The following is a 23,214-nucleotide window of genomic DNA, read 5'->3' as shown; positions in this document are numbered from 1 at the left end:
AAGACAAATTGACAAATTTTATTTTATTAATTTTATTTTAAATCTGATTCAGAATTCTCCTCATTCAAAATGCTCCAGAAAAAGTGCATCCTTTATCGCCCCCATCGCCTGCGGCCACACATCGCACTCGACATGAAGGGTCTAGCGAATCACACCCATGCAGCACAAATGCACAACCGACTGGAGTTGATGGACCAAATGTCGAAATAGTCCCTAATGGTGCTTCTGCCCCAAATGGCTACAACTATGCCTCCACCGTTGGCACTGGTAGTATTTCTGGCAGTTTGGACATAGAGGGAGCGACGGCTCTTCATCAGCATCCCCTTCATCACTATCATCTTCCAGCCGATCAGCGCCGTCTTCAAGAAAGAGATGATCTTGATTCAGACGTTCTGCCCGCAGCTCATCATCACCATTTGACGGCGCAACAACAAGTGGGACAAGTGGCTGTAGCGGCGAATATTGAATGCGCTCAGCTGCAAAGTAATTACGAACGCGATTGGGCGTTGGATGATGTTGTCTCGCAAATCTCGTCTTTCCGCCCATGTCCACAGGGTTCGGGTAGCATGACACCTTTCCATGATTCAATTCACAATGTACTCGAACATTCGGAGAATTCAAGTCGTGGCTCGGTAAATGATGTTTGTGGTGGTTCGAGGCAAGATCTTAGCACTGGCGGAATTTCTACAGATACGGGTCGTGAGCATGCGCTTCAACTGAGTAGTTTTAGTGGTGAGTGAATAGTAAGATATTAAATACTGTAAGTGGAATAATATTCAAACCGAATAACCGAAAAATCGATAACTTTTTCCTTTGCTTTTTGGCCGTGGTAAGTTTTTGACAGCATCCCTGGCTACCTAAGAAGGCCTTTTAATTAATTTAGCAATAAAACTATTTATTCTATAAAAAAATTTTTTGAGACGTTATTTTAAACGTTTATTTGCAAAAATATATTGTAATTATATATCGGGCTTTTCAATAGGGTTGAAACAATTTCGTGTTGAACTTAAACACAAAATAAACTAAAATTGATATTAGGCTCAAATTTATTCCATGTGCAGTACACATTTGAATTTGAAGTATGGCATTCGATTTAACTCATATTCAGCCTCCGTCGTAGAAAAGTTACGAATGCGACCCGCAGCAACTACGAAAGATTTGCTATCACGGAATCCTTGATGTTAAAAAAAGTGCCAGACTCAAATGGCAAAATTTTATGTTTCGACAACAGCTGGCACAAAGTAAACCAACAAGTTTTAGATTAAAAAGTTATTTATTTAGCGTTATTTTGCAATTACTTCTATCTTTCGAATGAATCGAATTCTATTGAAAGTGCTTTGATACAATTTTTTAATGAAGAAAGACGGCAAAATTTAAGAATACTTCAAATTCTGAATTTTCTTGTAATAGTTCCAGCAACCGAGCGTGTTAGTGACGCGTTGTTACCATGTTTGACCTTAAACGAAAAATCACATACAAACAAATGTCTTTAAAATTTAATAAACAAAAATAAAAAGTAATTTTTATTAATTTTAATTCTGACTTTGTACTAATTTACCGAATTTTTATAAATTGTTAAAATAAAAATTGTTATATCCGAATTTTATTTTGAAACATATATATATACACCCTCCCACAAATGGAGGGACCTACAGTTTTAAGCCGACTCCGAACGGCAGATAATTTTATGAGGAGCTTTTTCATGACATAAATACACTCGGAGGTATGTCATTGTCTGCCAAGAGGCGACCGCTATTAGAAAAATGTTTTTCTTTTTTTAATTTTGGTGTTTCACCGAGATTTGAAAGATTAGGTCATATTTTATTGAAGGTATCATCGGCAATACGGTCACTGTTACTGGCGGCTGCTTCGCGGTCATGATAAACGACTTCTTACTGCCGGAATCGGGTGAACGGGGCTTGATAAAAATGTAGTTTCAACAAGACAGTACAACCGCACGCACACCGCAGGTCACAATGAATATTGCGGATTGGCATGGCCAGCGAGTTAGCCCGATTTAACAACACTGGTGGCAGACACTTGACAGATATCATATTTTCCAGCATATGAAGGTTCAAATAAAGATTTTCATCACTTGAAATAGTAGAAAGGATTTTCGGGCCAAGTAATTTAACCTGAAACAGGTGTAGAATAGGCATACACCGGATTTGAACGTTATAAAAAAAGGTCTTTAAAAAGACGTGCTTAGATATTGTTTTAAAATAAAATATGTACCAATTTTGATTCTTTCAGGTTCCACTATTATTGTCAAGTAGCCGAATGCGTTCGTGCGTGATTACCATTCGGGAGGGTGTAGGTTCTAATCTCCGTGCATGAAACAGTAAAATCACTGAAGTTTTTTCTTATAGCCCTCGCCTCTCGGCAGGCATTGGTAAGCCTCTGAGTGTATTTCTGCCATGAAAAAACTCCTCATAAAAGCACCATTTGCGGTTAGGAGTCGGCTTAAAACTGTAGGTCCCTCTATTTATGGAACAACGTGACGTGTACGCGTCAATTATTTATTTTTTGAAAACTATTAATATTTAGTTTGGAACAAGTTTTTAAATAAATATTAATCTTACATATATTTAAAAAAAATCATATACGATACATTTGAACAAAAGCATTTGATACATCCCAAGTTTGGTATTTGGCTGACAAAACACAGCTATTCCTCAGCATACATATTTGTTCTTACTTTCTTTGCATATCATATACATTCTCAAATATTTATAACCTTTTTTTCTTTTATTATTTAATTAACAGGTAGTGGTGATCAAAAAGCGCCTTCTATTAGTTCTGGCGTTTCGAACGCTGTGGCCAATGGTTTGGGTGGTTTCGCCTATAAGCCACACACCAAACGCTACTCTAATTCATCGATTTTTATAGAGAACCGCGACATCCTCAATGACTCAGTGGGTTTGAGCATGGAGTCTTCGGAGGATTATCCTGCCACTGAGAGCTACCGACATTCTAGCACGGTAACACCGCCTAGCGCAACAGATGTCGAAGCTGAAAGTGAGCAGCTAGATCAATTGCTAGGAAAAGACCTGCGCCGCTATTCAGATACAAAACTGGTAATCGGTCCAGACAGCGGCCCGATGTTGGGCCCAGGAGTTAACGATGTCTTGCTACCATCAGCAGTGCCCATAGATCCGTCGTACACAACAGTAGCAGCAGGCTGCAGTAAAGATTTACGCCAACTTTTAAAACAGCACTCCGCTAGTGCGACAGATACTATTTTGGATATGGAATTGCCAACATCACCACTATCACCACCAGCTGCATATGCGGGACGGATGGCAATGCCAACATCGCGTCAAACACAAGCGTCACTGCGTCGATCATTGCATACAGTCGATGAGCTAGGAGCGAGTCTTGTTGCAAAAGAGCCATTGAACAGAAGAGCTATGCCCAGCACAGCTGTAGCGGTAGGAATAGGGAGGTCACGACAACAGTCCTCATCGAAACCAATGTTTAAATCTTTGCCAAATTTAAGTGGCAGTTGCGAAAATCTGCTCAGAAAATGAGCACTAAGTTCAATTCTGCCGAACTTTACAAAGTCCAATTCTTAAATGAAGAATGCATTAAAATATAATATAATGAAATGTACTGAGTTGACGCTCTCTAAGTTGTTAGGATCGCACATATCCGTTTTTTTTTTGTGCGACAAACAAAAACAAATATATATATATATATATTTGCGTCCAATATTTATTCACACTTAATGAGTTTTTAGACACTCCCACTAAGGCATGTGTGGGCCTTTTGAAATTTCGCTTGTCAGACGAACGCGATCAGACTGTTACGAGTAAGGTGTAGCAAGTAAAATACAACGATACAAATGTATCGCTAATAAAAGCCATGGAAAATATGAAAGATGGTTTGATTTTAGACTTACGCGCACTTAACAGGGTAAATCCAATATTTGGTATTTACTAAAATTAGCATTATTGTTGAATTTGAAATTGAATTTGGATATTTAAATGCGTTGGCCACCAGAAATGATTCGTTTTAACAAACCGAACGAAAAATTTGAAATTTTGTACTTCATAACATAGATACATACGCGTATGATTATTATATTTGCCTTTGTTAGACGTTTGGCCGAGTGAAGTCCTTTGAATTCTTCATGTGTAATAGGAAAAGTACAATAGTTATTTATTGGCTCACTCCTGTTAAGATTAAGGTAAAAAATGTATTTGATTTGAAATTGTATCCGATTTGAAAAATATTAATTTGTATTTTCAAACTAAATTATTATTATTACTAAAAACTATTTCTATGCACACATTTAAGTTCAGTTCCTGAGAGTTTCATTTGAAAGAACATCAGAAATTAATTTATGCTCTATAATTAAATTATGCTCTAAATTATTGAATATTGAAATATTGAATGAACGAAATGCTCTAATGTGCTCCAAGCTGTGCAGAATTAAAAACGCGAATGATCAGCAATGTGCCAAAAACTTTGTCTGTATTCACACCTAGATCGGTAGTTCTGTTGAGTTCAATATCGCTCTTCGTTTTTTTTGCGCATTTAGTGAAGCGGCAATAAGTGGGATTTGTAAAGGTGTTGGCCCAATGCAGGCTTTCTATGCTTTGCTTAGCTTTTAAAACTTGTATGGCCAAATCAGATGATTTGTAAAAGGATACAGAAATGTCAGCCATATTCAATAAAATAGTACATAATACATTTTTGAATAATGATATTAACTAGAAGTTGTGAAAGCATATTTCGAATGTTTCTTTTACTAGTAAAAATGTGCAATATAGGACGCCAATCACACCAACGACGAAAGTGATGAATATGCGAATGACATTTATATTGACAAAAACATGGGCACTTTTAGCTTTGCGCAAGCTTACAAGAGGCAAGGAACAATTGAAGAATAATATAAACATCCATGCTTTTCAATGCATTTATTAAATTTTCTTCAAACATATTTGAAAAACAAATGTAAATAAACAATCTCTCTAATCTGCTTAAAATTCTCATAAGAAACTAAACCAAATCAAATTAAATGATAGACAGGGATGTTCAATTTTTAATGTCAAAAGCGCTGCGAATGGAATATTGCGCAATTTGAAATTTCGCCGTACTTGAAGCGCTTGAAGCAAAGGTCTCTTTTCATATATTTTAGCATTGTTTTATTCATTTTTGAAAGTTATCGAAGCCAAGCAAGCAAAGCCAACTTGCATTGGGCCTCCACTGTAAATCTGATTTTTTCTTTTTTCATATAGGCAACAGTAAAAACGCGGTTTGCTGGGAATAATAGGAATAAAAAACGAATGTATGTCAGTTTGGTGTGAATGCAGCTGTGTTATTAAAAATGTTGAAGCCGTAACTTTCGTATTGTATAAAAGTTTATTGAGATTAATCAACAATCTCACTACTGGTCGGCAACAAAATGTACTTTAAATTTTAATTGGAAACTCACTTAAGATTTTGGATTTGACCTACGAGTGTGTTGAAGAACCTTATTTCATAATTCAAATTTATGCTACATCAATAAAATATTATTTTTTTACTGCAAAGCTTTCTTTAATAATCTCTTGTTTATATTACCTTAGTAAGCAAATTGAAAAAAATTGATTTCATTTGAATAAAAATCGCATACAGACGGGCGCGTTAAGTTAATACTTAAAAAACTGTGATTAATCAATTATGTAATTTTTAGACTTGATTTGCGAATATCGTACATACATGCATACACAATTATAAAGAATACACATCCTTCTGTTTTTGCATTGCATTATGTATGATATAGAATTATATAAAAAAAGTAATTCAATTGATTGGTATATCAATGATGCAAATAATAGAAAGCAACTATTTCTTTTTCACCCCACAATCACGCAAAGATGCATCCGAGTGTTTGCTCTCTTAATCCATTTATTGTCTATGGGTGCAAGGCAACAATCTCCATGCATATATAAGTAATTACCCTCACACACACATACATATATGTATAATAACACAAATCTTAAAAGTGAAACAATATGGAAACTAGAAGAAAAAATAAATAATATTTTTCTATAATAAATCGTTGTTTTTGCAATGTGCTTTAGAATGATTTTCTTTTTAATAAAAACATGTTTGAGATTGAAGGCCTTGGTTTTTTTGTTTAAAGCTCCTGCCTCAACTAATAATAAATTATTGCCTATTTACTTAAATATTTAAACATTTTTCTTTCGATTTCTGTAAAGTATTTTCACATCCGCATACGAGTATAAATCATAAAAGAAAATAAAGTTTGTAATTAATTTGATTAATAAACCATTACTATTATTAATATTAAGTATGAACTGCATACTACGAAGAATCATAAATAATTATACCTATTTAATGTAATTTTAAAGCAAAATATTTTAGACATTTTTTGTTTAAAATAAAAAAAAAATCTTTAATGCAAGTAAATATATTTTTAAATGTTTCATTGGATCATAAGAAGGAGTAGAGACTCAGAACTCTTGTAATTGAGGTTCATATGGCCATTAAAATAGATACTCCACGTTCATACCGAAAATTTGTCCATTTTGTTGGTTATGAGGTGAATAGGTACTACTTCTTACTCAGAAAAGCATTCCCAAATCATTATGTTACCACCACCGGGCGTGATTGTTTTTTTTTTTTTACCGCGGTAAGAACTCTCGTACTTTAGGACGTCATACATTTTGCCCAGCTTCATTTCCAAGTTATTTATTTTTGTTTCATGTTATGTTATACCATTTTTTCAAACTTTCTGGTCCACACAATGATTTGCGCTCTTGAGAATAACTTTTGCTCTTCCTTAAATTTGCTTGTTTAAACAAAGGAGCTTTACGAGCTATTGAGCAATCGACGCCGTCCCATCTCGCTGATGATTTCATTTGCAACGGCTTTTGATGACTTGAAAGGATCCCTCTTGGCAAGAGTCACAGTTAAATTGTTAGTAGTTTAGTCGTTTTCTGTTTGCTATTAGAGTGGACGGAGTGGAGTATAAAGCCGGGTGTACTACAGGGTGGTGACTACATGGCACTGACAGAGTTTAGTAAACTACAATAACTACGTAAACAGAAAATAATAATTTGGTATAAACAATGAGCAATCCAAAGGCAAGTAAAGCTGTCTTCCCTGGAACCATAGATAGATAGATATATGAATGAGGTTTGCACTTCGACCTCAGGGTTTTTTGTACCCTCTACTCATCACAGTACCTCATCTCAGCCCAGTTCCCTTGTTAAACTCAGGATAGAGCTGGGTTGGATTGAGCGTATGTGCCTTTCCTCTGGGTGCAGTTGGCCAAGATGTCTCAACCTTCTCCGCGCTATAGCGCTGCCTTCCAGGAGAAGGTGCATTAGAGTCTCCTGGGATTGGTCGCAGAAACGACAAGAGTCCGTAGACTAAATCCCGATCATGTGCAGATGATTTCACACTCTGCAGTGGGCTGTGAGGATGCCCGTGAGCATTCTCAGATTATCCTTGGGGAGGGCTATGAGTTTTTAAACCTCTTTTAGTTGTATCCTACCAGTAAGGATTTCGCTGAATGACTGTATGGAACGGTGTCAGGTCGAGCATCACCTCGTAGGACAAGTCCGCATCGCTCCCATGATGCACACGCATGCTAAGCGTTGAAGCTTAGTTAGCGCTGCCCATACTGTCGAGAGAGTGACTCTCGGTGCCTAAGTGGCCGCTCCATATGTCATTATTGGTCTTACGAGTATTATCATGATGTACATCCATCTCAGGATTATTGGGTTACAGGGTTGCGTCAGCATGGCTTTTCCAGTTAAGCTTGGCATCCTAGACAAGGTCAAGATACTTAACTTCGCTGACCAAATCAATAGCAACCCCGTCTATGCTGATCTCTTTCATACTTAAAGGAATCAGCTGATTGGCTGTCGTGACCGGGGTCCTAACAGCGGTTTGCTTACGAATACAGTAAGATTATGTTGGGAATATATGAAAAAAATCATCACAGCCTACGACCGTGTTACTTCGCTGCCATTTGAAAAACGACTGATCGGACGAGTGTGTGAATACGTGTGAAATGAGCAGGCAAAATTCTACTGCCGAATAGCCTATGGTGTGGCAGCCGAAGTTACTCGCTGAGAGGCGATTAACAGGTTGATATTGGCCACACCTTCCAAAATTTCTCAACATAGACGCATAGCGTCAACCACGAAAACATTCGCATACAATACTCAAATTGCATGGTTTGACAAGCTGCTTGGCTAGGGAATAGAACTGCCTTAAATTGGCGAAAAGAAGAGGCCTATTATTAATTTACGTAATTTTTCCCCTTTTGTTATTGCATTCGTACTTACCTAAACAGGGTAACAATGTTTTGCAGCATGTTGTTATCGAGAATTGACTGCCGACGTCCAAAATTAAGATATAAAGGGGGATCAGATTGGGGGTACTTTTTCCAATAGGGTTTATTTTGACCGATCATGCGTGCCAACTGAAGACCTAAATACATAATTTTACAATTCATTGACTTTTCATCATGGAAAGACTTACGCCTCAACAATGTTTACAAATCGTACAATTTTATTATGAAAATCGACGCTCTGTGAAAAGCATTCATCGCGCGGTCATGTCAACTTATGGTGTACATAACCGTTCAGCGATGAGGCCCGTTTTTGGTTTAACGGCTACGTCAATAAGCAAAATTGCCGTATTTCAGCTGAAGAGCAACCCGGAGTCATTCAAGAGCAGCTATTTGAAAACAACCGTTTAGCGCGGCCTATGGGCTGGAGGAGTCATCGGTCCATATTTCTTTAAAGACGAGGCTGGTGCCAATGTAACAGTGAAAGCGAACGCTATCGTGCCATGATAAACGACTTATTTATGCCGGAATTGAAGCACGTAATCTCCACAAGATTTGGTTCCAGCAAGACGGCGCTACTTGCTAAACAGCCAATGAAATAAGGGAACAATTTATCTGTCGTCTCGGAGCACTGGATTGGCCACCAAGATCGTGTGATATCGCACCTTTGGACTTAAATTTGTGGAGGTATATAAAGTCTACGGCGGCCGCCGTAGCCGAATGGGTTGGTGCATGACTACCATTCGGAATTCACAGAGAAAACGTTGGTTCGAATCTCGGTGAAAACACCAAAATTAAGAAAAACATTTTTCTAATAGCGGTCGCCCCTCGGCAGGCAATGGCAAACCTCCAAGTGTATTTCTGTCATGAAAAAGCTCCTCATAAAAATATCTGCCGTTCGGAGTCGGCTTGAAACTGTAGGTCCCTCCATTTGTGGTACAACATCAAGACGCACACCACAAATACGAGGAGGAGCTCGGCCAAACACACAAAAATGGTGTACGCGCTAATTATATATATATATAATATATATATATATATATATATAATATATATATATATATATATATAATATAAGATCTAAATGCTTTGTAAATAAACCAGCTTCGACTGGAAGCCAACATTACTAAATTTATTCATGAGATACCGACCGAAATCCTCCAGCGAGTCATTCAAAATTGGTGTTTACGGATGGCGGATGGCAATTTGTATTTTCCTTGTTTTATTTCAATTCAAAATCCGATACCCCTAAATGATCACCCTTTACATACAAAAGAATGAAACAAACGAATTACAGTTTAAACACAATTTCCGTTAAACACACAGTGGAAATAAGTGAAAATTATCTCAAATCAAGCTTTCAAGCCCAAGGTTTGTCCTTGGCTGAAACGTATATTTCGGTACTTCGAGTCAGACGTTGTACTCGTTACTCTGTAACTACAACTCTGTTGCTGCAACTTCTCTAATAATCTCATCAGCCGGCATTTTAGACGTCGTTTTGCAATTTGTTACTGCAATGATTTGCATCATAAAAACCGGTGATGAACGCTTTGCTTTCGTGATGCGTATCAATAACTTGATGCATGTACTTAAGGAGGTATTCCCATGATTCGGGTTCAAAAAATTGAGTTTTTTTTAAGTATTTATTTCTGTAATCCTTTCCAAATAATCACCAACAGGAATTTTCGAGAAATCTTGAAATCTCAATGAGTTACGGAGAATTAAAGCCGAGCGCGCACAGGTCAGAATTTACCTGCCGTTTCAACTTTGAACGCGTTTCCTGAAAACTTACGTTTTTCAAAATCTCAGCCACGATAAATCAAAATGTTCATATGATGACGACAACCTTCCTGAATAAAATGATTTTTTATTTTTTTTTGTTTCAGATGAATAGAACGGTCGTTATCATGGCTGAGGTGCGGCGACAACCCTTTTTTGTGGAGTCATATCTCCTCCATTTTTAAATATATTAATTTTATTTTTTGTACAGTTATAAAATAAATATCGGCTGGGATTCGCAATAATGTATATTTGGCAAACTATAATGTCTTTATTAATGAAACTTGGTGGAGATGTTAGGGAGGTGTTAAGGAACTATCTTTATAATTCCAAATTATTCGGGAAATAATAATTTCGTAATTATTTGCCTTCAAAGTGCCCTCGGGAACTTCACTATAGTTTGGCACATTACACTATATATTTTTTAACACTTCAATAAAATTCACTAAATATACACTCACACGAGTGTTTTTACTTATTTTTATCCTTATATTCGATAAAAATTAAATTCAAATGCATTTGTCGCGAATGACAACAGTATGGAGTTGCCGGATGCCTGCAAGTGAAAACAAAAATGAAGTATTTGAGTTTAGTGTTAATGATGGGAATGAGGGTTACTGTGCCTCCTTACTACACACACGCATATGACGTTTTAATTTTGTGTTCAATGGTTTTAACACGGAAAGGAGTTCTACGCAAAAATACTGTGGATTGCGTAGCCGGAGTTGGACTGATGAGGGTTATTTTTTTAAAGCGCGGCCGAAGGCCGCCCATGCGAAAAATTCTACAAATTTACAAAAATATTTCTCAATTTTAAACTACATCAAACAATACTGCAATTTTACATTCAACCCTCCACTGAACATCTCTGCATACGAACTTCGTTTTTATTTCAGGTGTATGGCAACACCAACTTTTCGCTAAATTACAGAACTTTAACATTAAATGACTTAAAACTATAAGCCCCCGGACGGTGCGGCTTTCGGTTTTAAGATGGGGATACACCCCTCTATCCCCCCCTTTTAACCTTTTTTTTCAAAGCAATAGACATTATACTAAATATTTCCCTAAATATCAAACAATCTAATGTAAAAAGAAAAAATAGTTGAAGTTTTTTTCCATAAAAAAAAGATCCCGAACGTTTCCTTTTTCGCACGCCGTTCATGGGAATTCCCTATTAAAGGCTTCAAACGAATACGCATCACAAAAACTCTTTGATTAAAATATTTCATTTTTTTTCTGACGCAGCGCAACTATCGGTTAGGTAGCCACCCTATTTATTTACCCATCCACTTCCAAATTTAACCAACTCAAATACTGTTTTTTATAAGAATATGAAGAACTTAGATTTATTTGTTAAACAAATTTTTAGATACAGGTGAGTTGATTTTATACTACACAGTAGTCACCACAAGAGTACGTACTTAGTAATAATAGCGATAATACAATGTTTTTCTTTACTTTAAAAATGAAATACTAAAATCTAGTTACTGCACTGATGGAAATAGTGACTGTGGTCAAATGGAATGACGATGAGTGGTTGGCGAGTACATTTCGTTCTTACTATATTACGACACATCTCCATTTACGTGGAGATCGAACTTATTTTCCAGATTTCTTATCGCCATTCTCGTCTGCTTTGCCGTCGCTGGCAGCTTCCTCTGGCGCTTTAACGCTCAAATGAGCCGGCCCCGTTTGTTGTATTTGGACTACTCGTTCATTTGCTTTAATAGCCTTGCTTGGTGGCGGCGGTGCTTTCACTGTCAATACACCATCAGACGAAATTGTAGAGACAACGTCTTTTGGGTCATAGTTTTTCGGCAGTGTGTATTTGCGAATGAAGTGACGTTGAATCATACCGTGATCATCTTCTCGTTCTTCATGTTTTCCTTCTACAACAACTGTCTTGTCCACAGTTTTGACGGTTAATTCGTTTGGCTTAAACTGCGACACATCCATGCACACTTGGAAGCCATCTTTGCCAACTGTGGGCATTAATGACGAACCGTCTCCAGCGTCCTTGCCTAAACGAGATGTTCGCCGTGCCTGAACCAGTGAACGATCATACGGTGCATGCCGACGCCGTGGCTGCAACAATAACGAATGACTGTGACGCACCGGCCGAAAAATGTCCATTGGATGCAAGCCAAAGCCGAAATCATCATCACTATAGTGTTCGAAATCTCTGCATTCGTTGTCTAGTTCACGAGCCAAGCTCACCAGGAGTGGTACAATTGCCATTTTGATTTAGTATTTCTTACTTTAACACACTTTCAGTTTAATATAGAAAAGAATACGTATGCGAAACACGGAACAATTCACTTCGCACAAATTATTTAAGTATGATTTCAATTCTTTTTTCCAACTGAGGAGCACGAGAAACGCCACTCGCTTTTATACGTGCTGACAACGACGAAAGAGTACATTGTTCAGCGGAGAGCAAGAAGCCGAAAAATCCATGATGGAAAGAATAATGAGATGGCACTACACAACTCGCAAAACGTGAGGGGAAATCCCCATTTGTTCTCCCGCCCCTTTTAAAAAAAGGGGTATAAGGGGGGGTAGAGGGGTGTATCCCCATCTTAAAACTGAAAACAGAACCTACCGGAGGCTTATGGTTTTTAAGTTATTTGAGTTTAAAAATTGTAAAATTGACCAAGAATCCTCCTATTTTGGTTACTACAACCAGCCGAAGTGCTGCCAGACATCGTATAAATAAACAATTTTAGAAGATAATAAATGACTAGAAATACAAAATTTTACAAATTATTTCTATATTATATACGTCTATTCATATATATATATATATATATATATATATATAGGTATATTTATGGATATATGTATATATTTATATACATATATATATTAATGCTTGATTTTCAGTAAAGTATGTTTGATTGTATGCATTTTGAATATATGATATACATATATATATGATATATATATTTTTAATTCCAAATTTTCACTATATTATGAATATATGATATATATATATACATATATATATTTAAAAAAAAAGAAAAAAAAGCGCCGCAGGCGAAAATTTGGAATAAAAAATCGCGCGATTTTTAATTCCAAATTTTCACTATATTATACATATATATATTTAAAAAAAAGAAAAAAAAAGCGCCGCAGGCGAAAATTTGGAATAAAAAATCGCGCGATTTTTAATTCCAAATTTTCCCTATATTATGAATATATTATATATATTCTTTTTTATATATTAAATATCTATATATAAAAAAGAATAATTAAAACATTTTGCGTAAAACTTTTTTCTTCGTAGGCGGCCTTCGGCCGCACTGCAAAAAAAATCACCCTTAATAGTCAAACACCGTCTCCGCTGCACATCGGAGTTTTACGTGAAGCGGAACTGTATTTCGAAAATCATATCGATATTGTATTTATTGTATTTATGAACTCAATATATACACTTTAGAGGTTGTAAACCCCCATTCCTTCATTATTCTAACAGAAAAGAGTGTGTGGAAATTATGTTCCTATGTTGCTTCGTTTTCAATGGCATTCTATTATTTTTTTTATTTTTTGCTTCTGGCAGCACTCCATTCAGCCATGCTTTTCAGTTATTGTAAATTTAGCTGGCATATTTGGAGTTAGCAACTTAAAAATGCAATATAAATGGTTAATTTGTGGTATAAATAAATAAAAAGAGTTAAAAACGTATGTGTATGTTAATATAGTTTCAATATTTATTAAAATAAATGTGATAAATGCACTTATTCTATCAAAATTTGGTGAAGATAAAAGACAAACTTTATCAACAAATAACTTAAAAACTATTATTAACAGAATAGTGTTGGTGCTAGTTTTAGCAAAATAAGTACGAAGTGAACATCTCCTGTGAATTTCATTGAAAAATTCGTAATATTTCTCTCAAAAGAAGTGATGGGAGAACACATGGGGTCGGAGCCAAACGTGACGCCACGCACCAAGGTGGATTTAATAAAATAAAATAAGTAATAAATTCGCCTTGCCACGCACTCTTGATGGGCGCAATCTGCTTTCTATCATTCTTGCGAAAAATCTCGAGCTTTCTACAAATTTCTCTCATTTCTAACCAAGAGCAGAAAAAGAAAATTCAATATCGACATGTGCTCTCAACCAAGGCGTATCTATATATTGCTCTCAACGCTCAATGCTCACTAAAGAGATAAAGCGGAGTATGAATGTATCCACAATGTACGTGTGTGTTATTTGTACTCTTAAATTTTGCTATGTTGTGCGCTCCAAGAGTAATATATGTATCACGGTGTATGTGCATGACTGTCACCCTGGTGTTAGATTTTGTGCTTTTTGAAAATTAAAAGAAAAAATGTTGTGCTTTTAGTATGGTAGGACGATTTTTTCAAGTTTGGTTGCTTTTGAAATTCAAAAGTTGGTAGCACGGATTCTCTCATCTACCATTCTTGGTGTGTGCGCATGATTCACTAAAAGGTTTGCACATTAAACAATTTTCTCGTTTTCTCATGAAAAATCGGCAAGGCATTGTGTTGCTAACTCTAGAAATTTCGAGTAAAGGTGGTAGGCCCAGGAAATTCGCTGTTTCGACAGCTTGGGTCCAGATCGAGGGGTGCTAGATGAGTGGGTTTGATGGGGAATGTGAAAAGGTGGTTAGTGTCGTGCGGGATGCCTTCAAATGCCGGACATATGTATGTTTGGTATGTCGGGGTCAACTCTGGATAGTTAGGAGTATCCAGAACGTAATTTTGCCGAGGTTACGCGGGGCTCTCTGGGAAGTTGGAGCTCTTCGTCTGCAATAGGTGGTAGTTTGACTCCGATAACGGCATTCGGAGGTCGGGAGCATAAGAAGGTGGTAAGTGCCTCCCGATGAATGTCGTTAATTGTCCTTTTGTACACTGTCCGATCCAGTAATTGTTGGTCTGTTTTGTCATAAATTTCGTCTGCGTAATTGAGTGCCTGGGAGGTGGTTCAGGCTCAAGCAGGTGTCTGCATGGGTGAGACCTGCGGTAACACCCTAACAGAAACTACTTGCTGAGCAGTTTGTTGTGCTTCTTCACAGGGAGCATATGGGCCTCGTCGTGTAGGTGTTGAAGTAGGGACATCAGTAAACATCCTATCGCAGTCCGAATGCCAGTGTTTTGACAAGTCTGTATCTTCGACAACTTTGAATCACTAGTTCCAAGCGACCAGACAGGTGCAGAATACTTTAAAACTGGCTGACCTATTGCCTCAAATGTCGATAGCAACATTTCTTTGTGTCTGCCCCAAGTACTGCCGGCAAGGAATTTGAGGACCTCCCCAGACTTTGGTGTTGTTAACAGTCAATATTGGTGTGTCGTCGACTTTTACCTTAAGTTGTAGTTTGATCTCCATTGTCCAGGTGGTGAAAAGGATGAGTCGCCGTGGACTTCGTGGGGTGAAGTTGTAGTTTCCTCGCAGTGAAGATGCGAGAAAGGCAGACGGGGTAGTCGTTTACTTTAGCACACAGGTCATCAATGTCATTGTCCGACGCCATTATCACTTCATTTTCCTCTGTTTAGAGATTTAGTCTCGAAATAGCACCGACGAATGACGACCACTCAGGTAGTTCGCGATTACTCAGTCGCGGTGTCGACAGTAAAATGTCATCTAGTTGTGTGGCTTGGCTGACAGTTTCGAAAACCTTCTTTAGGTCCAACGCTACTAGGACAGTCCTCTCGCAGTAGCGGTTTTCATTGAGCCCGAGAGTTTATGACGGTGAGTGCTGTGGTGGTAACTATTTGCTCAGTTGTTTGCATCGGTAGATCCAGGACCAATATGACATGGAATGCACCCTGACATACCGCTTAAATCAGGACATCATAGAAGATTTTTTAGGGCAATGGTCTATAGACTTTTTGATATTTGTTTTCATTAAAATAAACAACACTTTTTTTCTGTCAATTTTAGCGGTTATTATTATAATTATTAATATTATTGTGCTAAAAAGCTAAAACAAATAGTATTCAAAAACTTCTTTTCATACAAATATTAAAGGGTTAGAGTAACTTACATCTGTACATATTCAGTTATTCATACTAAAAACGGTACAAATAAATTAAATTTTCTAATAGTGCTCACATACATTTTATACATATACATAGGTACATATAAATGTGCATACATACATATGTACCATGTACATCACGGTGATACATAGATAATCATTGTTGGAGAGCACAGCATAACAATATTTTAAGAGCACAGAGTACGTGGTACACAAGACACACAAGACACGCGTACTTCGTGGATACACTCATATTATGCTTCGTCTCTTTAGCAAGCAATTTAAATTTCGTTATCTATGTATGTGTGTTCATACATATGGTGGTCATAATTTAATTTTTGGTTATCAACAGCTTAATTCAAAAAAAGTAACAAACAATTATATGACAAGACTTATATGACATGCATAGGCTATGTGTAGATGTAAAGATTCCTTCTATTCCTATCTGGAATATAGGGCCGCAATTACTCCCCTTCGCCAATGAACGCGGTTATGTGCTAACGATCTCAATTCATTCCATATTAGACCAAGAGCTTTTATTTCTGCATCTGTAGAGCGTCGCCGGGTGGTACGCGGTCTGTCCGTTGTCTGTTCCTCCACCGGCTTGCTGAAAGGGACTCCAACGTTTTCAAATTGTTGCGCACCCACTACCAACAGCTCAAATAGAGCTCTATTAAAGTGTAATGGCTTTGTTTTCTCAACATTTACTTTGAAGCCGCTTGCTTTTAACTTCTCCTACATGACTTGAGCTTGTAACTTTAGGTCGAAAAGCTTGTATGCAAGCATGCACATGTCATAGGCGTATGTCAGGTACCTGAGAAAGGTATTATTTATGCATATGTATTATGTATTATACGTACAAATGATGTACCTATAATTTTTGTTATATTTTATTAATGTGTATTGATTTAATAAGGAAACACAAGGTGTGAACATACACCAAATTTTACGTGTGTTAATGAATTTCTTTATTTGTTGGAATTATTTGAAATTTTATAAGGGGCTGATTTGGTTTTGAGTACTGTGTGCGTAGTCTAATTTATAAAGGCTGCGTTTGTACTCAATTCGCTCACATATGTATGTATGTATGTATGTAGACTAAGATGTGCAAAAGTAAATATTTTGTCTTTATTAATTAATTTTTATATTAATAATTCTTTATGTAGACTACTTTTAGTTCACACTGAAAATTTCAAGTCTCCATTGGTAATTTAGTTTAAAACCGACGGCAAAATGTTTATCGAGCAGACAAAAACGAAAATAAAATTTGGTGGAAATGTAAATTATTCGTTAAAAATATGCGGGCTCGTAACACATTTCTGACCTATGGTTTCTTCAATACATTCTCATAGAAAATTACCTACGGAATTCGAAAGTCTCATACAATTTTTAGAGCTAAATATTTTATTCCCCATACTTTTTCGAGAAAATAAGCACACCAAAAAAAAAAAACTACTGTGAGTTCTAACTGCACCATAACATACATATACATACGGTTTATCTTACCCAGAATTTTTTACTCCTCTATTCTACATTTTTAAGCGGCTTTTTCCACAGTCATGTTAAACTCGGTACGCTTGGAAGTCTTAGTTGCTTTGGCGTGCCTTTTGCAGTTCAGATTGGCATCGAGGATAATGACAAGACTAACCATTTGAATAGCATCCCTGTTCATAGTGAGTTTCTTTGTTCCTGGGCGGGTTCATATTTCGATGCACTAGCAATCCACCTCTTTTCGGCAAGTTCAGAGTTGTTTGCTCTATTTCGCAAAGGGTATTCTCGAACTCACCTCTGGCTCGTCCATTCATCAGATTGAAAAAATTTGATGAAATTTTGGGAAGGTTAGCTTTGGAATCTTTTGGGAGGCCCTGTGGTCGGTATATATGCCAAAATCTAAGAGATTATCCTATTTGGTTTGTGCTAAAAGTACATCTTAAAAATGAATGAAAAACTGTAGCCCGAGTTGGGCCATATTCGGAATATATAGTTTTTAAATTTTTTTTTAATTTCACCTTCTAGTTAAAGTAAAGATAATACAAACATAGCTATAGTCAAAGAAATCCATCGATCCTTAAATATAATTTATTTACTTCCAAGAAAATGCAGTTTGGAAATTGTAAGATCCGTGAATGACTCATTTCCAATGGATCGTGGGAGTCCTCCTTCCACAATATATGCCATCGTGGTTGCCAATCTCAACTCAATATGGGCGACGTATTTATTTAAGTATAATACCAAATCGTTAATAATACTCTTAAATATTTTTTTTGTATCCTTTAGTACAAAGCATTGCTGCAAAATGAAGCTGAAGAAGACAGCTTTGTGTTTCTTACTCGAATTCACTTGTATTCACTCGAATTCAATTCTTGTACCGGATGAGGTGAAAAATGAACACAAAAAGCGTACATTGTTATATGATCACGGATGCCAGAATCTCGCAAACTGTGAAATGCAAGACGTGTTTACGTATTTTGCAATCCGAAATATGAATTTTTCAGTAACGAGTTGTACGCTCACGGATGTATCGATTCTCTTCTGATAAAATATATGTACTGGGAGGTTTCAAGCTAACTTTCGAACATTATAAGCACTTTTTTGATAGAACGTGCGATGTTGTCGAAAGTTTCGCTAGAATTGATGCCAAATTATAAAAGTTGATTGCTGCAAATATTGTACTTGAAACCAATACAAATATGCGGAAAAACTAAAAATTATTTGTTTTACTTCCATCCCCATTTAAATAAAAACACACATTTTATTTAAGCTTTCTTTTATTTAATTTAGTTAATAGAATTTTTTGCAAATTTATAAAAAATCTTTTTTCTTTTAAAAATTAATTAACCTATGGAACTATTTCACGGAAACAATTCTATGAATTAACGGATAGTAGAATGACTTAAGAATTTGATGATAAAAGTTTAATGCCTTAGGCCTTCGGAGCTTCTTCTTTGGAACTCTCTTTTTGATTCTCCTTTACGTTTAAGTGCGCTGGGCCAGTCTGTTGAATTTGGATCACCCGTTCATTTGATTTATCTTCGATGGCTGGTTTTGGTACACTGACTGTTAGCACACCATCCGATGACAGTGTGGAAACTACTTTGTCGGCCTGGAAACCTTTTGGCAGTGCATAGCGACGAACAAAATGCCGTGAAATGTAACCGTGGTCATCTTCTCGCTCCTCATGTTTACCCTCAACAACGATGTGGTCATCCACTACCTTAACGCTCAGTTCACTTGGTTTGAACTGCTGCACATCCATATTGGCTTGGAATCCATCCTTTCCCACAGTAGCGATGGGCAGATCCTTTTTAAACTTTCGTAATTGACCACTGGGTGAAGTACTAATGGCAGGCCAGCGGTTGTAGAACACCGGTTCGTAGAATGGTGTCAAACGGCTTAAATCGTCAGCCAAACTCAAGATTAATGGTAAGTTCGCCATTTTAATTTTGATTTGCTATGTAATACTCTTCACTTTTATTTAATAAACGAAATAGAAAACTTTTTAAGCACAAAAAATTGTTGATATAACTTTATTTTCGTTTGTACAACGATTTGATTTGATTTGATTTTGTTCCAACTGTAAATTTTACTACGCCGCTTATTGCGGGTGTTGGTCTTTATATACCCGCAGCTATTGAGAGAAACAATTTCGATATGCAGAGAGATTATAACAACCACAACGATACATGCTCACACATCTTTGAGCGCAACCATATGCATATACATATGGGCGTATTTAAAAGTGTTTTACACAGACTTAATTGGTCTAAGAGAAAATTTCGGCTTCTAGAAATTGCGCGAGGGTTCTTGTTCCTTATAGAGAATATAATATTTTATTAGTTTGTATGTCCATCTACATATATATTTGTATTAAATATGTACATGACAAATGCTATATTCTCTGGTCGTATGCCAACGCACCTATGTATGTATATACATACACTAAGACGACTTAAGATAAAAGTGAAATTGTTTTCTGAACAGCAATCTATGTATATACTACATCGTTCGTATACTTTTATAATTTTTAATTAGTAATATATAGTACTTAAAATTATAGAAAAAATTTAATGATAAGATTATTTACTAGAACGAGCTAGTATAAAAATTAATTTATGTATAAATAATAAATATATACATATGTACATACATACGTGTAATATTATATAATACATAAATATTTCGCTTCGACTTAAGTCATACGACCACAGATTATGTTACAAATGTATGTATGTATGTGTATACGTTTTACCGCTAAAATATTAAGATAAACGTTGTTAGCTCGACATAGTTGAAAATAGCTCCAAACAGTTTAAAAAAAATTTTTTCCAAATACTCACCTCAGATGCTAGAAGAATTGAAGCTTAGAATGCATGAAAATGTAAATCAGCCGATTTCTTTCTAATGAAAATCTGCGTTTTGAGTTTCAAACGATACGAAAAATTAAAAAATCAACCCAGGAATACTTCGAGAAATATCTTGTTTAACAAATACATCACGATTTTTTTTGTTTCAGTTTATTCTGTTGCGAATTATGATGCAAAGTACACCGCGAAACAATTGTTTTTAAACATCTCTGGAGATTCACTGTCTCTCGCTCAATTTTTAATATTTTGTAATGAAAATTTAGGAAAATATTTTTCAAATATCGTATTATTGTAAAGAAATTGACTGAGTATACTAACGCTCCATATCAGCAATAAAAAATTAAAAAACATGAATTTTAAAACCGAATCGGGTAAGGTTAAGACACAAAGCCCGACACTCGCAAGGATGAGAATGCATATACTATATGTATGTATGTATGTATGTAGTTGAATTTGAAATTGTGAGCAAATTAACGCTTTGTATTTGTAAGCGTACAAAAAGTCATTTACTAAAACAGACCGGCTTAATGGGTTTTTACTAAGAATACTTATTTCTAGTGTGTTTATAAAATAAAAGTAAAAAAAGTTCGTCAACACCTATAACACAAAAATTTCTCAAAGCATTTACAAACGCTTCCCCAAAGCCTTGGCTGACATAAAACCTATTTGTATGTACATATGTATGTAGAAAGTAGTTGGGCCCCTCTAGTAATTTAATTGGGCGAATATATAATACAATTTCATCAAAAAGTGACCCTAAGCCTCTATTGCTCGAGGAATGCGGAAAACTACCCGTCGAACTTTGTCGAAGTTAGTAGAATCTACGCCAAGTCACTTAGTGGTTGATCCTAAAAATAATGGTTATCATACGAAATATAAAATAGCTTATTCATATGTATGTATGTTTATTTATGTATACACCACTCATAGTCAAAGGTAAATATGTATTTTTGTCTGCAATGAATTTTGATCTTTGTATTTGCAAATATTTGCACACTAAGAATACACATACAGGCACATACATACCGATAGAATGCTCTATTCTCTATAAGGAACAAGAACCCTCGCGCAATTTCTAGAAGCCGAATATTTCTCTTCCACCAAATAAAAGTCGGTACAAAGCATTTTTAAATACGTAAATAAGTATGTATATATGCGTACTCTGAAAGGTGTGTGAGCACATATGGGGTTGTTATATCTCTCAGCATACAGAAACGGTCGGTTTCTCTTAACAGCTGCGGGTATATAAAGACCAGCACTCGCAATGAGCCGCATAGTAAAATTTACAGTTGCACTAAAACAAATCGTTGTACCAACGAAAACAAAGTTATATACTACATCAGCAATCAAAACCATTTTTTACTGAAAGTGTTCTATTTCGTTTTCTAAATAAAAGTGAAGATTACTATATAACAAATTTAAATAAAAATGGCGAATCTACCATTAATCTTGAGTTTGGCTGACGATTTAAACCGCTTGACACCATTCTACGAACCGGTGTTCTACAACCGCTGGCCTGCCATTAGTACTTCACCCAGTGGTCAATTACGAAAGTTTGAAAAGGATCTGCCCATCGCTACTGTGGGAAAGGATGGATTCCAAGCCAGTATGGATGTGCAGCAGTTCAAACCAAGTGAACTGAGCGTTAAGGTAGTTGATGACCACATCGTTGTTGAGGGTAAACATGAGGAGCGAGAAGATGACCATGGTTATATTTCACGACATTTTGTGCGTCGCTATGCACTGCCAAAAGGCTTCCAGGCCGACAAAGTAGTTTCAACACTGTCATCGGATGGTGTGCTAACAGTCAGTGTACCAAAACCAGCCATTGAAGATAAATCAAATGAACGGGTGATCCAAATTCAACAGACTGGCCCAGCGCACTTAAACGTAAAGGAGAATCAAAAAGAGAGTCCCAAAGAAGAAAAACCAAAGGCATAGAATAGAAACTGTATGGAAACTACATTACCATTACATTTTGTTTATTTAACTCATTAAACTGCATTCGAAACATTGTACATAAAAAAAAAAAAAATAATAATAATTTTTTCTTTTTAAATAAGATATCGCTTATAAATTATAACAAAGGTAATTTATTCCAACAGGCAAGATTTTTTTTTCCATTCCATGTCATGACTCCTCATAACTTTTCTGATTCTCTACTTTTCTTTATTGGCGGTACAGCTCCTAAGCGAATGTGGGTGAGTTCAATTCAGAATTTTGATTTGTATGGATCTTCCGAAAGCTTTTTATAGCGAACACTACAATGGCCTCCCCCTCGAATGTTGTCATTGTTCATGGTTTTCCGTCACACTATCACACTAGGTAATCATTATAAAGGGTTTTTCAATAAGGGCGGGTAGATGTTGAAATGGAATAAAATGGCGTTTGCTGTGTGGCACGTAGCGCCGTCCTGCTGGAACCACATGTCGTCTAGGTCCATATGGTTCAATATGGGCCATAAGAAATTGGAAGGGCCACCACGTCTACCGAAAAGTGGGCGCAATGCGCGCAACGTTTGCGTTAATGAACACTCATTTTGATAATAAAGTTTTATCATTTGAACGTACTGTTCAATCGTGTAACTTGCCATGATGATTATCGGTTCTAAAACTAATTATTAAGTAAATACTATTTGATGATTAGAAATACCAGTATCATTCGCTTTGCTTTTCGATATCGACAGCATCTGCCATCTATATTACGCTTCTGAATTCGTCGAATTGGACTTTCCCCGACTAAGGTCT

The 23,214-nt window shown here is 36.2% G+C and overlaps 4 protein-coding genes across 10 annotated transcripts in view; 2 read left to right on the top strand and 2 right to left on the bottom strand.

Annotated features, from left to right (window-relative positions):
* The window catches only part of LOC128859950 (uncharacterized), a 51,396-nt gene extending 45,041 nt beyond the window's left edge, over positions 1–6,355 (top strand). For all 7 annotated transcript variants that reach the window (XM_054097125.1, XM_054097124.1, XM_054097123.1 and 4 more), the window contains exons 6-7: positions 53–732; positions 2,767–6,355. In XM_054097125.1, coding sequence (XP_053953100.1) covers positions 53–732; positions 2,767–3,530 — 1,444 coding nt within the window. In that variant the 3' untranslated portion in view covers positions 3,531–6,355. The remainder of the gene's footprint in view (positions 1–52; positions 733–2,766) is intronic.
* Positions 6,356–11,408: 5,053 nt separating this feature from the next.
* On the bottom strand, positions 11,409–12,482 carry LOC128859952 (heat shock protein 27). Its single transcript, XM_054097126.1, has one exon. It carries the CDS (start codon positions 12,332–12,334, stop codon positions 11,696–11,698), a length of 639 nt encoding a protein of 212 aa, XP_053953101.1. The 5' UTR covers positions 12,335–12,482; the 3' UTR covers positions 11,409–11,695.
* A 6,465-nt stretch (positions 12,483–18,947) lies between these two features.
* On the bottom strand, positions 18,948–19,690 carry LOC128859948 (heat shock protein 23-like). Its single transcript, XM_054097117.1, has one exon. The coding sequence runs from the start codon at positions 19,537–19,539 to the stop codon at positions 19,027–19,029; it is 513 nt and encodes a 170-aa protein (XP_053953092.1). The 5' UTR covers positions 19,540–19,690; the 3' UTR covers positions 18,948–19,026.
* Positions 19,691–21,736: 2,046 nt separating this feature from the next.
* LOC128859949 (heat shock protein 23-like) lies at positions 21,737–22,529 on the top strand. The gene has a single exon (XM_054097118.1). The coding sequence runs from the start codon at positions 21,896–21,898 to the stop codon at positions 22,406–22,408; it is 513 nt and encodes a 170-aa protein (XP_053953093.1). The 5' UTR covers positions 21,737–21,895; the 3' UTR covers positions 22,409–22,529.
* Positions 22,530–23,214: the final 685 nt, after the last annotated feature.

Source organism: Anastrepha ludens, chromosome 4 (assembly GCF_028408465.1).
Source record: "Anastrepha ludens isolate Willacy chromosome 4, idAnaLude1.1, whole genome shotgun sequence".
Classification (NCBI taxonomy): Eukaryota; Metazoa; Arthropoda; class Insecta; order Diptera; family Tephritidae; genus Anastrepha; species Anastrepha ludens.
This window is presented reverse-complemented; position numbering and strand designations above follow the sequence as displayed.

Excerpts from the sequence above, each read along its gene's own strand:
- LOC128859952 (XM_054097126.1), bottom strand. The coding sequence starts at position 12,334 with ATGGCAATTGTACCACTCCTGGTGAGCTTGGCTCGTGAACTAGACAAC.
- LOC128859948 (XM_054097117.1), bottom strand. The coding sequence starts at position 19,539 with ATGGCGAACTTACCATTAATCTTGAGTTTGGCTGACGATTTAAGCCGT.
- LOC128859949 (XM_054097118.1), top strand. The coding sequence starts at position 21,896 with ATGGCGAATCTACCATTAATCTTGAGTTTGGCTGACGATTTAAACCGC.